Source organism: Elephantulus edwardii, unplaced genomic scaffold (genome assembly GCF_000299155.1).
Source record: "Elephantulus edwardii isolate Elephantulus edwardi_28Jun2011 unplaced genomic scaffold, EleEdw1.0 scaffold00037, whole genome shotgun sequence".
Taxonomy (NCBI): Eukaryota; Metazoa; Chordata; class Mammalia; order Macroscelidea; family Macroscelididae; genus Elephantulus; species Elephantulus edwardii.
Genome location: NW_006399787.1, coordinates 17,074,167 through 17,089,552, shown reverse-complemented (window position 1 = coordinate 17,089,552; position 15,386 = coordinate 17,074,167). Strand labels below are relative to the sequence as shown.

General features: G+C 45.2%; 1 protein-coding gene across 5 annotated transcripts in view; it reads right to left on the bottom strand.

Annotated features, from left to right (window-relative positions):
* The window catches only part of SLC8A3 (solute carrier family 8 (sodium/calcium exchanger), member 3), a 176,181-nt gene extending 161,470 nt beyond the window's left edge, over window positions 1–14,711 (bottom strand). For 3 of the 5 annotated variants that reach the window (XM_006884733.1, XM_006884734.1, XM_006884736.1), the window contains exon 1: window positions 12,866–14,711. In XM_006884733.1, the coding sequence (XP_006884795.1) occupies window positions 12,866–14,649 (1,784 nt within the window). In that variant the 5' untranslated portion in view covers window positions 14,650–14,711. The remainder of the gene's footprint in view (window positions 1–12,865) is intronic. The other 2 variants (XM_006884735.1, XM_006884737.1) reach the window with 1 other exon arrangement.
* Between the last annotated feature and the right edge of the window lie 675 nt (window positions 14,712–15,386).

Sequence of the window (15,386 nt, the reverse complement as noted above, 5' to 3'; positions counted from 1 at the left end):
ATTGGATAGAATTCATCAACTCAGTGCGGGCAACATTAGTTACCTTTTGCTCTCTTTTATGAAAAAATAGAAGCCTAATTAATTACTGTCTAAAATCATCTAAAATGCAGGTCCCATGGGGAGGCCAGATAATTAAGTGCCTGTGACAGCTGGCTGGTTGGGAACCACTGGTCTAGTTCATGCAATACACCTGGTTAGCAGGGGTTCTAGATGATCTGGTCTGGTAGGGAAATTATCTGCTTCAAATGCCTTAATGGGGAATTTCTGTCCCTTTGAGTTCATTCAGGGAACAGAAGGAGTTTGTGTGTCATGTTAGGTGGCAAAGAAAGGAGTTCAGAGAGGTTTTTCACAGTAGCTCTGGCCCAGTACTGAAAAGATAGTGGAAATATTACACTAGTGTACCTTGAAGAAATGGGGACTCTGAGTTTGCTTACTCCAGAAAGTGCTTTGAATCTCTGGACCCAGGACAAGGGTTTGGCAGGTATTTGGTAGTGCCCACCACATCCACAGGTGAGCCTTCAAAATCCTTGAAGCTTCAAAACTCCTCCCTAAAATGCTCCCTTGGGCAGTGGTGTTGACAGAAAAGGAGAGCCCTCTTTTCCAGCCCCTCTCCCCATGTCCTGGGATCTGGACCCCTCACAGTCATACACTGCCATCATCAGTGGCTTCTGGGGAGTTCCTGGGAAGGCATCAAGTTACAGGATGTAAAAAGAGGATCCCTACTGGCTCCAGCTCAACCCAGTTGACCAGCTGTCTGGCAGGGTCCAGGTGATGACAGAATGGCTCAAGGAAAGCTGTCATTCTATCCCTGGTGGGCAGGTCTGGCAGGGAAGCCTCCGGTCCTGCTCTGGAAACCCAAGCTCAGGAAGAGGCTTTGAAAATGACTCAGTACCCAAACAGTACACCTGAAAAAGGCAGCAGATTAACTGCTGACGCTAGTCTCTTGGAGAGAACAGACCAAGACAGGGTTGTTGGTGTTAGATGCAATCAAGTCAACTCCGAGTCACAGTGACATGGAAACCCTGCCTGACCCTATGCTACACTCACATGCTCTGATGACATGGTCCTTTGGGATCTGTACAGGCATGGCCCACCAGGAATGCTTTCTGTTGATCTGAAGTTGTTCTTATGTGCCCTCAAGTCAACTGCATCTCCTAACGACCCTACGAACACTAGCTCTGAACACTGCCCTCTCTTAAGGCAATCTCACTGTCTCTGACAGAACTGCCCCTCACTGCCACAGTCACTGTGTGTCAATCCATCCCAACCAGGGTCTTCCTCTCCTGGTTGTGCCTCTACCCTTCCCAGCAAGATGCTCTTCTCCAAGGACTGGTCCCTCCTGGCAACATGCCCAGAGTATGTAAGACACAGTTTCAAAATCCAAGCCTCCAAGGATCAGCTTAGCTTCCTTCACCTTCTCCAAAACAGAGCAGTTTGTTCTCTTGGCAGTCCATGTTACGTTGTTCAGTCTTCTTTTCCAGCACCACCACTCAAAGTCATCCATTCTTCTTCTGTCATCCTTAGTCATTGTCCAGCTTTCAGCCACTGACTCTGCTCAGCTTGCCGCATGTGAAAGGGTAGAGAGAGCTCGGGAAGTGGCTATTCCTTCCATTTTTCAGGCCTGCTGCTGCCTCAGCACAAACCCCTGCAAAATCGAGGCTCTCTTGAAGGCGCACTAACCTTGTATCTTGTGCCACTTCTGAGGCCTCATCTGGGACTCCTTTCTAAGTGGCAGTGCTCACCATCTAGAGACCTCTCTTTAAGCAACCATGCTATTACCATGAGATCCCACTGGCAGCTTCATTTGGCCTGCCCACCTCCCACCTAGTGTTGACACAGTCTCTGGGGGGTGAGGTGGAAAGGCGTGCATCACAGAGAATAACCAATTCATTCACACGGCCAAGTTATAAACAAGAAAAAGGGACCAATCAGAGTTCGCTCTTGAGAAACTGAGTTAGAGGCCAGGAAAGCCCTACTACTTTCCTCATGGAGCCCAAGGGGTAGAGGAGGCAAAGGCTAGGAAAGGGATGATTCATCACAGGTCATCTAAATGGGGAGTTTGGTCAGTGGGGAGCCAGTAGCCATTATTGCTTCAGGCAATAATTAAGGATACAGTCAAGGATCTTACCACAGGCCCTGCTTGTTTTATCTTGACACTTGCAGTTCTTTACTCACAAAAATGAAGGCACGAGATATTTGGGCAAAACAGTAGGGTGAGGAAAAGATGGGCTCTTCCTTGTGTAAACTCCTTCCTCAAGTTCCCAGGGAATATTTAGATGGTGTGTTATTAATCATTCCTTCCCTACTCCTTCGTTCCTTCCATCAAGTCCTTAGCTGTCAGAGGAGGCTCCAGTCAGAACAAGGAATTGTTTTCTAAAAAGAAACTAAGCTATGCGTTTAGAACCCAGTTTTGTAAATGGGGGAGAGAGAACTCTGATCTTCACCGAGAACAAAATCCTGACACTTAAATCTTGAATAGTCCCAAAGCCTTTAACAGAAGGTTTGGGGATTTGATTAAATGGCCATGAAGGAAATCACTAGATAAATATTTCCAAGGGGTGACAGAGTCATATATAGGAACTGGTACATTCTCTTATCGAACAGGTACCCAAGTGGGAAATTGTTCAGGTAAAGTAGAGAAGAAGCTGAATATAAAAATTCCCTCAACACAGAAAACACCCCATTCCCATCCTTATTTGCCACGCTTGCTTTTTGTGACCCTTAACCAGTAAAAAGGGGGTCTTCTAATAACAAGTAATCTCCCTACATAATGAGAAGGACCCTATCCTAGCACCTTGCTGAACCAAAGAAAACGTTGTCATCAAAGTGGAGACTATTGTGTCCTAGAGCACTCCAAAATCTTGGAAATTTTGATGGAAAGGTTCCTTGGGAGGTGAAAATTTACAGATAAAGCACCCCGAGAAAAGAATGACTTGTATCATTTTGTTGTTGTTAAGTGCTGTCAAGTATGACTCATAACAACCCTATAACCAAAGACCTAAACCTTGTTTTATAACTATCATCATTTCTCTATGCTCATAGAGTTTCCAGAGGCATGTGCTTTAGAAAGTGGATGCCACTCTACTTCCAAACCTGAGTCAGTCTGGGAGCTCCACCAAACACTGTCCGCGATGGGTAACTATTATGGCATTTAACACTCCAGTGGCACAGTGTTCAGCATGACAGCAATCCCAAGTTAGTTCAGTACAGTAAATTGACAGAACAGAGTTCTACCACTTAGAAGCATGTTCATCCAAAAGTCAATTAACACTAGCTGCCTTTTAAATACAAGGCACACCCACCAGTGCTGGTTTGGTGGGGAGGGGATCATTATTTCATAGAACAGGACCTAGAGTGCAATTCACCAGAGCGTCCCAAAATATACCCAGCTATGCTTGCCGCCTATCAAGTAACAGGTCACTAGGCTAGAGAAAGAATGTTTACATAAATATTTCTAGGGCTCAATATTTATCCTCTTGAATAGTCTCAGCAGGAGTAAAAAATTTAAAAATAATCCATATTATTATCCTTCGAGGAAAGGTTAGCCCATTTAGCAATCCTGAACTTGCACTTCTAGAATATCTTTCACTCAAGAATTGCCATAAGTTAAAATAAAAAAACAAGTTCCTAAATTAACAGCCTCTAACATCCTTTCCGAGTCCACCTTTCTACCATGCCCAGCTGTGTGGTCTCGGACAAATCACTTTCCCTCCTTGAATCTCAAGTTTCCTAATTTGTCAAAGGAAGACGTAAGTCACCTTCCAGCTTCAAGATTCTGATTTGGGTGGCAAATGTGGGGCAGTGTCAGCACTACGGTCCTGAGAGGCAGGCCTGGGTTATGTAATAACAGCCATTCTTAGCACTGGCCTATCTGACATTTGCAGCTATGTCTATTCCTAGAGACCCCAAAGGTCCATGAGCGGCAAGAATAAGATCATTTGCAGCAGTGTGCTGTGAGTCTGGGATGTAGGAGCCTGCCACTTGTTTAATAAGGGAGCCTATTTGGAAGCAGAAGTGGCATCCACTTTCTAAACAACATGCCCCTGGAAACTCTATGAACTTTGATAAATGACAATCATTTATCAAATGAAAGGCTTTAGGTCTTTTGTTCACAGGGTCGCTGTGAGTCGTGCTTGATTCCACAGCGATCAACACAACAACATTGTACTGTGAAGACCCATATGTCAGAGAGGTTTTGTTGTTTTTAAGCAGTAGGCAAAGCTGTAATTCTCATTAAGGACTGTGCAGGTAGGTGGCAGGAGAGTAAGGCCTTTAGTGAGATGGGCTGACACAGTGACTGCAGCATGGCTCGGGCATGCAGAGATCACAAGAGTGGTGCCTCACAGGGCAAAGTTTTGATCCGCTGCTCATGAGCCCCTATGAGCTGGAATCAACTTGTTGGCATCTAGCAACAACAGTCAAAAGGTGGAGACTTTTCAGGATCATGAAGACCTCAAGTATATCCCTCTCAAAGGTGAAGGGTTTATTGTAACATGGGTGTAAACTAATCATATCTCCACATCCTTCCAATCTCCCTCCACCCCAATCATCACAATATCCTTAGTGACAAACACACAGTGGTAATAATGTTACACACAAAACAGATGAAGAAATGTTAGGGTTGAGATGACCCAATGTAAGAGGAATTACAGAAAAGGAATTAAGAGAAGGAAACTCTAATTCCTCTTACATTGGGTCATCTCAACCCTAACACCTACCTCTTCATCTGTGTTTTGTTTGGATACCTTGTATCCTTTTCCAACAAAGGGTAAGATACTGGAGAGCTGAAATACAATCCATTTGTTTAACTGTACCTAGTGTACCTAGTGTGTACAGTACATACTTAGTAGACGATTACTGAATGGGGGAGCACATTTATGAGAATGCACTGCACTCTAGATATATTTTCTTCATATTTGTACTTAGCACTTACTATTAAGGCGAACATTGCCATTTAGGATTGTTGTTGTTGTTATGTGCAGTCAGGTCACTTGAAACTCATAGCAACACTCTGTATAAGAGCCCTAAATCCTACTCTATCCTGTGCCAACCTCACTGTCTCTGACACACTCATTCCCACCACCCTAATCACTAAATCGATCCATCTCATCGAAGGTCTTCCTCTCCTGTGCTGTCCTTCCACTCTCCCAAACTTGATGTCCTTCTTCAAGGACTGATCCCTCCTTGCAACATGCCCAAAGTATGTCAGACGAAGCTTCAGAATCCTTGACTCCAAGGAGCAGCCTGGCTTCATCATCCCCAGGACAAACCTGTTTGTTCTCCTAGCAGTCTATGGTATATTCCACACTCTTCTCTAGCACCACAGCTCAAAGGCATCAATTTTCTTTCTATCATCCCTAGTCACTGTCCAGCTCTCTGATGCACAGCAAGTGATTGCAAAGACCAAAGCCTGGATCTTGGAATTATCCGTTTCACTATGAATGCAACACCATTCTGCCTCAGTTTCTCATTCCTGGCATATTACTGTCTGATTCAAAATGGTTCATGCCATGCCCATCCACCTCACGAACGTCCACATTCACGAACGTCACTCACTGTTCACGTGTTCCAGCTCGTTCTCCAGCTCTCCTACATTCACACTTTGTACATCACATGTACCAATTATCCAATTATCAAAGGGTGCTTGCAGCTGTTTCTTCTCATTTGAATGACGTTCAACCTGGGCCCTACGTCTAAGACTATATTCCTCTATTGTTACAGGGTTTTCAGAAGCCTGTTATTTCAGAAGTGGATGGCCAATCCTGCTTCCTTGTTGTTGCTGTTATGTGATGTTGAGTCACTTGTGACTCATAGCAACCCTGTGTACAACAGCTCTGAACCCTTTTCTATCCTGAGCCAACCTTATTGTCTCTGACACACCTACCCTAATATCCCAGGCACTGAGTCAATCCATCTCATCCAGGGTCTTCCTCTCCTGTGCTGTCCCTCCACCCTTCCAAGCATGACGTCCCTCTCCAAAGACTGGTCCCTCCTTTCAACATGTCCAAAGTATGTCAGACAGAGCTTCAAAATCATTGCCTCCAAGTTTCACCCTCTTCAAAATGGATCTGTTTGTTCTGTAAGCAGAGAGCTCTTAATCTGGGAGGTCTGCTGAAATCTGTCCACCATGGGTGACCCTTCTGCAAAAGAGGAAGACATTCAATGACATTGACTGACATAGCAGCAATGGGCTCAAGTGTGCTGGAGATAATGAAGATGGCACAGGATAGGACAGGTCTATTGTTGCTTTATGAATCGTACTTGACTCGATGGCACCTAACAACAACAAAGGGGAAAGTGGAACCAAGGAGAGACTGTCAGGAGAGTCTGATCCTCGGAGAAGGACATCAAGCTTGGAAAGGCAGGGAGGAAGACCATCAATGAGATGGATTGATTGTAGTAATGGAGTCAAGAGTACTGGAGATGTTGAGGTTGGTTCAGAGCCATTGTCCTATAGGACTGCTGTCAGTCATAGTTAACTCCACAGCACATAACAACAATTATTTTACCTGTGGTATCACTGCAGGTAAAAGCATTCTACTATTAACCAAAAGGTCAGTGGTTTGCTCCTTGGGAGACAGATGAAGGCAGCTTCTTCTGTGAAGACTTCCTGCCCTGGAAACCCATGGGCAGTTCTACCCTGTCCTACAGGGGAGGACACTGGGAGTTGGAACTGTCTACCAACCTCAATGGTACAAAATTTTTGGTTATCTGCGTTTCACTTATGACCTTAACTTCTACCACCACCACAATCACCTCAAAAAGCCACTACCAATTCATAGTAACCATCCTTCAGGTTCCCAAGCCTGCATATCTTTATGAGAGGCGACCGCCCATCTTTTTCCCCATGAAGCTGCTTGTAGATTCAAATTACTGACCCTCCACTTAACAGTGTGGCATGTTATGATTAGCCATCCAACAAAAAAAATCTGGGAACTCTGACAGATGGAAAGACTTGTCTGAAGTTACACAGTCACTGAGAGATTTGCATCTGTCACACTGAAAACGTCATGTTTTTTCCATCCTGCTATGCTGTCATGAGGGAGCTCTCATGGCCTGGTGAGCAGGGAGTTTCACTGCCAATCCAAAAGTAGGCTGTTCAAACCCACTAGCTTCTCCAAGGGAGGAAAAATGGCAATCTCCTCCTATACAACTTACAGCTTCTGAAAATCTATGGGAGGGTCAGCTATGAGTCAGTTTTAACTCAACAGCAACGAGGAGTGGTAGTTTTTCATTGGCATCTTTGAAAAAGTAAAGCTTAAGACCAATAAGTGCCTTTATTGGCCCAAAATTATTGTTTTGTCATAAGACCAGTATCAGATTTTGCAAATCATGGAGGGGGGGAAACAGATAATGAATAATAAAACCACTTAAAGATGGGGAGTTAGAAAGCGCACAGCTTCTAAGTAAGTACTCAGAGGTTTCAATTTCAGTTTCTAAATATCATTGCAAGCAGAGGGCTTTTGGAAAGGAGCTCATTCAGAACTGTCAGCTTCAGAGGCTGGGTGCTAGTTACTTTGGGGTTGGAAGCTGAAGTTGGAAAGAAAGTACTCATGATTCAATTAAACAATTCTCTTGAGAAGCTATTTTCCTTTCTGAGTCTCATGGCTTGATCAAGAATTTTTAGGGAATTCCCAGCTCCCACCACTGACCACTCTAATAGTGACCACAGAATAACCAGGAGGGACCAGTGCCTGGAGAAGAATATCATGCTTGGTAAAACAGAATCAGTGATAAAGTCACTGAGCATGGTTTGATATAGTTCTCAAGTATATGGTTTGTCAGGCATATGGATTGACACAATTATTGCAACAATGGGTTCAAACATTGTGCGGAGGACACAAGACCAGGCAGAGTTTCCTTTTGCTATACCCAGGGGTGCTATGAGTCAGAGCCTACTCAAAGACTTCTAGTAGTAAAAAGATTTTCAAGGGCATTGGTGGTTTAGTGGCATAATTCTTGCCTTCTACTTGAAAGACTCGGGTCTGGCTGGTTCCCTTGATAATACAGCTCATGTGCAGCCACCATTGTCTGTCAGTGGAGATTTGTACATTAGCAAGAAAATTCTGAAGCTCTAAGTGACATACTTTGGGCATGTTGCAAGGAGGGGCCAGTCATTGGAGAGGGACATCATGATTGGAAAGGTACAGTACAGGAGAGGAAGATCCTGGATGAGATGGATTGACTCAGTGACTGGGGTAAGAGGGGTAGGTGTGTTGGAGATAATAAGGTTGGCTTAGCAGGAGTGGCATCCACTTCCTAAACAACATGTCTTCAGAAACTTTATGAAGTTTGCTAAATGTCGATAGTTGTAGAGGGGCTTAAGGCCTTTTGTTCATAGGGTCGCTATGAGTTGTGCTTGACTCGAAACAATCAATAACAACATAGGGTCGCTAGGAGTCGCAAAAGACTCAACTGCACATAACAACAACAAAATGCTGAACAAGTCTCAGTGGCGCTTCCAGACTAAGTCAGACTAGGATGAAAGGCTGCTTCCAAAACTGAACCAGTGAACCCTGTGGATCTCAACAACTCAATACGCAACCAATCAGGGGAATGATCTAGGACCAGAATAATTTTGTTGTGCATGAGGTCGCTAGGAATTGGGGTAAACTATATCAGCTATTAATAAAAGTTGGTAGTGAACATGCCCTAGTGGAGGAATTTGCAGGGAGTGGAGGAAGTATGGAACCAAGTTCAAAAATACAAAAATGACGAGGCTTACTGATCCCAAAGAGACCGACAGTCTTCCTCAAGACTATGGCCCTTAATCACCCTTCAAACCTGCAATAAAACTCAGCTCTATATGGGTTGACTGTATGTCCAAACAATAGACAGATCTATGTTGATGATGGTATGTGCTGTCAAGTTGCACATGACTCACAGCAACCCTATGAATCCTGTACAACTCTCATCATCATCATCACACTTGAGCCCATTGCCACAGTCATTGTGTCAGTTCATCTCATGGCGAGTCTCCTCTTCATCCCTGACACTCCACCTTTCCAAGCATGAGGTCCCTTCCAAGGAAAAGGCTCCCATAACAACCAACATTCCCAAAGTATGTGAGAGGAAGCTTCACCATCCTTGCCCCTAACGAGCCCCGTGGCTGCATTTTTCCCAAAACACATCTGTTTTTCTTTTGGCAGGCCATGGGGTGTTCAGTCCTCTTCTCCAACACCACAACTCAAAGACATCAATTTTTCTTCTATCATCCTTATCAACTGTCCAGGTCTCAAACACATAACAAGTAAATGAAAAGACCACAGAACACCAGGGTGACCAATTATACCAGGGACGCACTCAGTTCTTAGCCCAACCATATCAGGTGAAAAGGACAGCATTTATTGACAAAACTCTGAAGGCAGGAAGGTAGAAAAGTGATTATGCTGTGGATATTGTCATTAATGTTCTAAAACAATTCACGTGTGCATGAATGGTTGAATGAAAAACCAATTTGCTTTCTAAAATTTCACTCAAGACACAATTTTAAAAAGAGAAGAGGAAAACCAGTTATTAGAGTCTTTCTACTCAAAGTCTGGGTTAGCAGCATCAGGAACTTGTCAGAAAATCAGTATCTCCAATGGGCCTTTTGAATCACATTCTGCATCTTAGCAAGATCCCTGGATGATGCATTTGGGCCCTAAAGTCTGAGAAGCACTCCTTTAGCAAGTGGTCTGAGGTCTTTTCTGGCTGTCGGGACCCTCCATGGTAATTAGAACGACTACCATGCTCATTAGCTAGCGCCAAGCAGAGAGTGCTCTTTGCAACATCAATAACCTGATCACTTCAAGTATGTCTTAGAAGAACATTGTTAATTAATCAATATTACTAATAAGGGTCATCATTTACTGAGTACATACCATGTATCAGCTACGAGGTATACAGTATTTCAAATTATCCTACCAGCTCTGCAAGAGAGGTCTTATTGTCTCCACTTTACCCATGAGGAAATGATCTCATAGGTTAAGAAATTTTCCTCAAACCACATAGTTTAGGTCACCAGCTGTGTTAGAATTTTAATCCCATTTAGTTAGAGCCCACAGTTTCTCTGTTATACCATTCTGCCTTTACTTGTAAAGTTGAGATTTAAAGTATCCAGCGTAGGACTTCTAACTCAGGTTTGGACGAGCACTTATCTGACATTTTTCGGCAATGATGAAATCCAAAAAGGTAGATCTATACACTGATGTCTAAAAACGCAATACAAAGGGACAGATGGGGACTGAGACCTAGTCTTCAAGGTCCTAGACTATCTTGGAATCTCAAACTTCTGGTGGCTCACCGACTTATAGAACCAGTATCACTCAGAAGTAGGAATTCTTGAAGCTCATTTTCATCAAGGTATTGTTCACACTGAAAACACCAATGGAGTTGAGAAAAGCTTAGGCATATTCTGAGTGTGTAAGTGTACAATCAATTACTAATGGCAGGAGACATTTGGGAAACAAGGTTCTGATTTCTCAAAAACTACTCTTCCATGACCCTGGTAGATAGGATACTGGATTGGAGGAACCATGTATCTGTCCAATTATAGCTAACGTTGTAGTCTTGATGCCATTTAACAGCTGACCATAAACCTGTTAAATACTGACACTGCCGTAAACATCCGTGAAATTTCCTAGAGCCAGCCAGGGCTTCATTTGTATGTATAAACATTCTCTCTAGAGCACATATAAATGGTCAGTATTCTCTAGAAGGCACAAGTTTTTATTTGCACTAACAAATTATTATCTTTCCCAGCAAAATGACTACACAGAGTCCTCATAAATCAATTTGTCAATGGCTATTTCACTTTCAAGAAATAAAATCCTTGACCCTTTTTTTGGTTAGTGCAGTTGTGACCGATAGCTAACTCCTATATCTATGGTTGAGACAAATCTCTGAACTGGCAGGAACTGTGAAAGACAGGGCCCTGCCTCCAGGCAAGGAGAGTATTATTAGTCCCACTTTGCAGATGAGACGGTTTGGTCACAGAGGCACTGAATGGTTTGCCCAAGGTCACACGGTGAAGGAAGGCTGAGGGAGGACAAGAGCAGTGGATTCTGGGTCACTGCTCTGTACTGACAGCAGAGCCCAGCCTTCTTTGGCCTTTGTCCTGTGGCTGAATGTGATAGACATACTTCTGGGATTCCTCTCCCTACATTCTGCAGCCACTTTTCTCCAGGAGTTCCTCCCCTCAAGCTTTCAGTGGTGTTTTGTTTTCATTTCTCACAGAAATGTGTTGTTACGAGCATCTTGGAACAATCTGACATCTCCCTTCCTATAGTACAAAAACCAAATAAAACCCACTGCCATGGAATGAATTCTAACTCTTGACAACCTCCCTGCCCCAGGCCCATATGAATGTCCCCAGAGGGCTTTCCTGACTATGATCTTGACACAAGCAGTTCACCAGGCCTTTCTTCTGAGCCATTGCTGGGGAAGTTCTCCCTGATCACTTTTAGCTTTGTTGTCAAGTGCAAACCCATTTGCACCCCACGGGGATCTTTCCTATACTGTCATTCAACCCACTGCCATTGAGTTGGAGCCACCTTATAGCTGCCTCCCCACCCCATTAGTTTCTGAGGCTGTACATGGGAGGAGCTGCCCATCTTCCTCTCAGAAAGCTGCTGGTGGATTCGAACCATCAGAGAAGCACTGCCTTTGGTTTATCAGCACAACTCGCTATCGACTATGCCATCAGGGTCCCCTTTATTTCTTTATACACCTCCTCCTGCAATTGCTTACTGCTTGTGCCATTATAAGCAAGGAATTCAAGGACAAGGTTTCTCTTTCTCATCTCCATCCTTGGCCACCATGGTAGAGAGAATCTGTCCTATTAGGTCACGCATAAGCTGCAAAATCGGGAGTTAAGTCACTCTTACGTTCTTTACCAGAGCTTGGAAATTGACAGAGCACCCCATCAGGAAAGGCAATTCAGTAGGCAGAGACACTAGGGTGGCAACTGGTGAAAGAAATGCAACAGTCGTAATTTCTAAAGGACTAAACGGGAGGGTGACTTGAGAGGGATTGCTTCAGGAGAACCCAGGAATGTGCAGCCAGCCAGCCACACTGAGGGCACAGGCTATCCTACAGTCCCTAAGAAACTTCTCCTTCCCTGGTTAGCCAGACCTTGGAGTTCAGAACTGTGACTAAACACAGATGGCCACTGCCCTGGGATCTCTGTTTCTCCAAGTTATCTCCAGAACCGCAGTCATTTTGACTCATCTCCATGGGCAGCACAAGTCTCTTGCCATAAATAGCCTATGGGCATTTAAAGAGACTGCCGAATTGCAATCAATGTTGAAGTTTCCAAGTTGAAGGAGACGTACCTGAAATCTGGTTGTATAATTCATTAGTATGGTATCAGGAGGAGGGAGGGGGTGGCATTTGCCTTTTTTTTAAGATCTCCTCTTCTGATTAGACTAGCCCTTCTCCAGAAAGAGTAGGGTTTGACTTCAGGGCTCACGTATGCCCTTAGCATGCGAAGAGGACAGACAGTCGAGTCCCCAAGCAGTCTCCCACGCTGTGCTTAGTCACTAATACTCTCCAAAATCTGGTGCCAAACGGCTTCTGTCATGCTTACCCCACCACTTTATATGCCTTCACTAGCTGTCATTTTGGGTTTTGCTAAACAAAACATTTTATGCTTTGGGGTCCTGCCACAGAATTCCTTGCCTGGAAACAATTTAAAGTGAGGAAAAGGAAGGGGGAAAATGTCTGAAAGCAAAATCTGCCCGTAGAGTCTGCTCATCTTGCATACCTATGACGGAACCAAAGTTGTGACAACATGAATACAAAGGCTTTTAAGGAGTGGTGTGGGACAACAGAGGAAGATGGAAAGTGAGGGAGGAGGGGGTTAGAACAAGGAGAAGTTACTTACACAGTTTCATCATTCTTGAATTCCAACTCCCCGAATGTATCTTCAAAGTCCTCACCACCACCCTTGGCTGTCCCTTCCACCGTCCTAAAAGGGACGATGACCGTGCCCCGGGCACCTGAGGTCCGCAGAACCTTCACCTCCATAACACCAATACTCTCACTGATGTGAATAGTGTCACATTCAAATGTGAAGATGCCTGCGTGGTCGTCATCCAAGATGGTGACGGTGGCCACAAAAGGGGATACGATGACAGCCCGAGGTAGGGAGAAACTGCTGAGCATTGCTGGGGGCATGGCCTCCTCCGGCTGCTCTTCCTCCACGCGGACGTTACTCAGCCTCACAAAGAAATGTTCATCCTCCTCGAAAATGTCGTCATCAATGATCCCCACAGAGAATTCCTTCTGGGTCTCTCCTGGCTTCAGAACTATGGTGCCCTCTGTGAACTCGTAGTCAGCCCCCGCGTTGGCGGAACCATCTTCTGTTTTGTAGTCGACGTACATGGTCTTGGACATGTCCCCGCCTTTCCTCACAACTGTCAGGAGCACAGCCCCACAGTTCTCCAGACACTGGTAAGAGCATGGATCAAAGAAGATCTTGCAGACAAAGTCCTCGGGCTCACTGGCATGCAACTCCCCTATGTTAGTGGCCTTCTTGGATTGTTCGGCTACATGTTTCTTTAGGATGTTACCCGCACCGGTCATCATCCGAGTGGCCTGGATCCGGTAGAAGGCGCGGCTCTTCTGCTGATGGGAGAGGGCATAATAATTGGCCATCTCCACCAGCTGATCTAAGTCCTTCTCCGGGTGTTTCTGCTTCAGGTCCTTGAGGATCCGTATCATCTCCTTGCGGGATTCATCAACCTCCTTCACTTCTGGAGGTAGCAGGTTTCCGTCGAGGAAGTGAGAATTCATCATTTTCCCATCCATCTCGATTCCCTTGGGGTGGTCCCCCTCTGTCTCTATGATAATTCCTCGGTGTTTATCTGTGCGGTATTTTTTATGCATGTACTTGTAGAACAGCAGTCGCCTGTCTGCGATCCAGGCAAGACAGACACACACGGGAAAGAAGAAGAGAGTGAGGAGGCCTTCCCAAACCTGGACCACGCCAGGGGAGAAAACTGCCAGGATCATATACAGCCAGATGTAGGCAAAGATGCTCCACGCGGCGGTGACGAAGAAGACTCGGGGGTGCTTGATCTTTCGAGTCTCTCCGTCGGGGATCACATAGACACAGATGCCGATGATGATGAACATGTTGAAGGCTGCACTGCCGACAATGGTGGAAGGGCCCAGATCACCAGCGATGAACCCATGGCCGCACACTTCAATCAAAGACAGGAGGATCTCGGGAGCAGAGGAACCCAGGGCCATTAGGGTCAGGTTGGAGACAGTCTCATTCCAGACCCGAATCGTGGTTGTGCTGGTTTCCCCATTGGGCTTTTTGATAGTTACCTCCCTTTCTTGAGAAGTAATGACTTCAATAGATGCCATGAAGCGATCGGCAATGATCGACACCCCAAGGAACATGTATATCAGGGCCACAAAATAGACAATGACCCTGGCAATCTTGTCCCCAAGGGAAGGGTTCTCTGGGTACCAGATTGGCAAAATAACACCCTCCTTGCAGTCTGATGACCCTGAACAAGACTCATTGTTCTGCCCCGTACTGGGCACGTCCCCTGCGCCACCAGACTCTGCTCGAAGACCGTTCAAGAAAAGGACAAAAGTAACCAGGCCGAAATGGAGGAAGGCAGAGGTGAGAGGCTGCAGCCGTAACCACGCCATACACGAGACTTAGCCGCTGGCTTCCACCACAGCACCAGAGGTCCTCCCGACAGGCCAGAGACCTAGAAGAGACCAGAAAGGCAGTAAGAGGCATGAGGCAGGGGGACAGCAAATGGCACGTTCCCACCAGGACAAACTGATGCTTCACCTCGAGTGACATATTGCACTAACATATGGGGCAGTCTCTCACTTGGAAAAATACATGTCAAAGGGAGGCACAAAATAGCTGCTCTGTCCTCAAGACCATCTGGTGGAGACTGAGTTGCCGAGTAGCTGAAAATAGCTGGGAATATCACTCATGGAAATGTAGGCAATACCCTTCTAGTCCTCGCTCCCAATTCCACCATTGCTGGGCGTTCTCAAGAATCAACTTAAAATTGGCTGAAGACAAACTGGACTTTTGACCCCTCTTACACAGTTTCTAGGGTTTTCAGACTTCCTTTTCCCACTGTCATTAGACTCAAGATAGGTGCATAACATAGATGGTCAAAAATGCATAGTGAATGGAATTACATCCCAAGCTAGTCCCAAAAATAAAGCGTGGTGCTGTATGTGGACCTGAATCAACAGGGGGCCAAGAAACCCTTCTCCAAATCATAAGGAAAGCTATAACTCTGAAATTGCCAGGAGAGTCAAGTGCTTTGACACCATTGTGAAGGCACTGGACCTGAACTGAGACCAAATAGACGGCCCAACTCCCAGACCACAGCCTCCTTCAACCCTCCTAGAGCATGCTT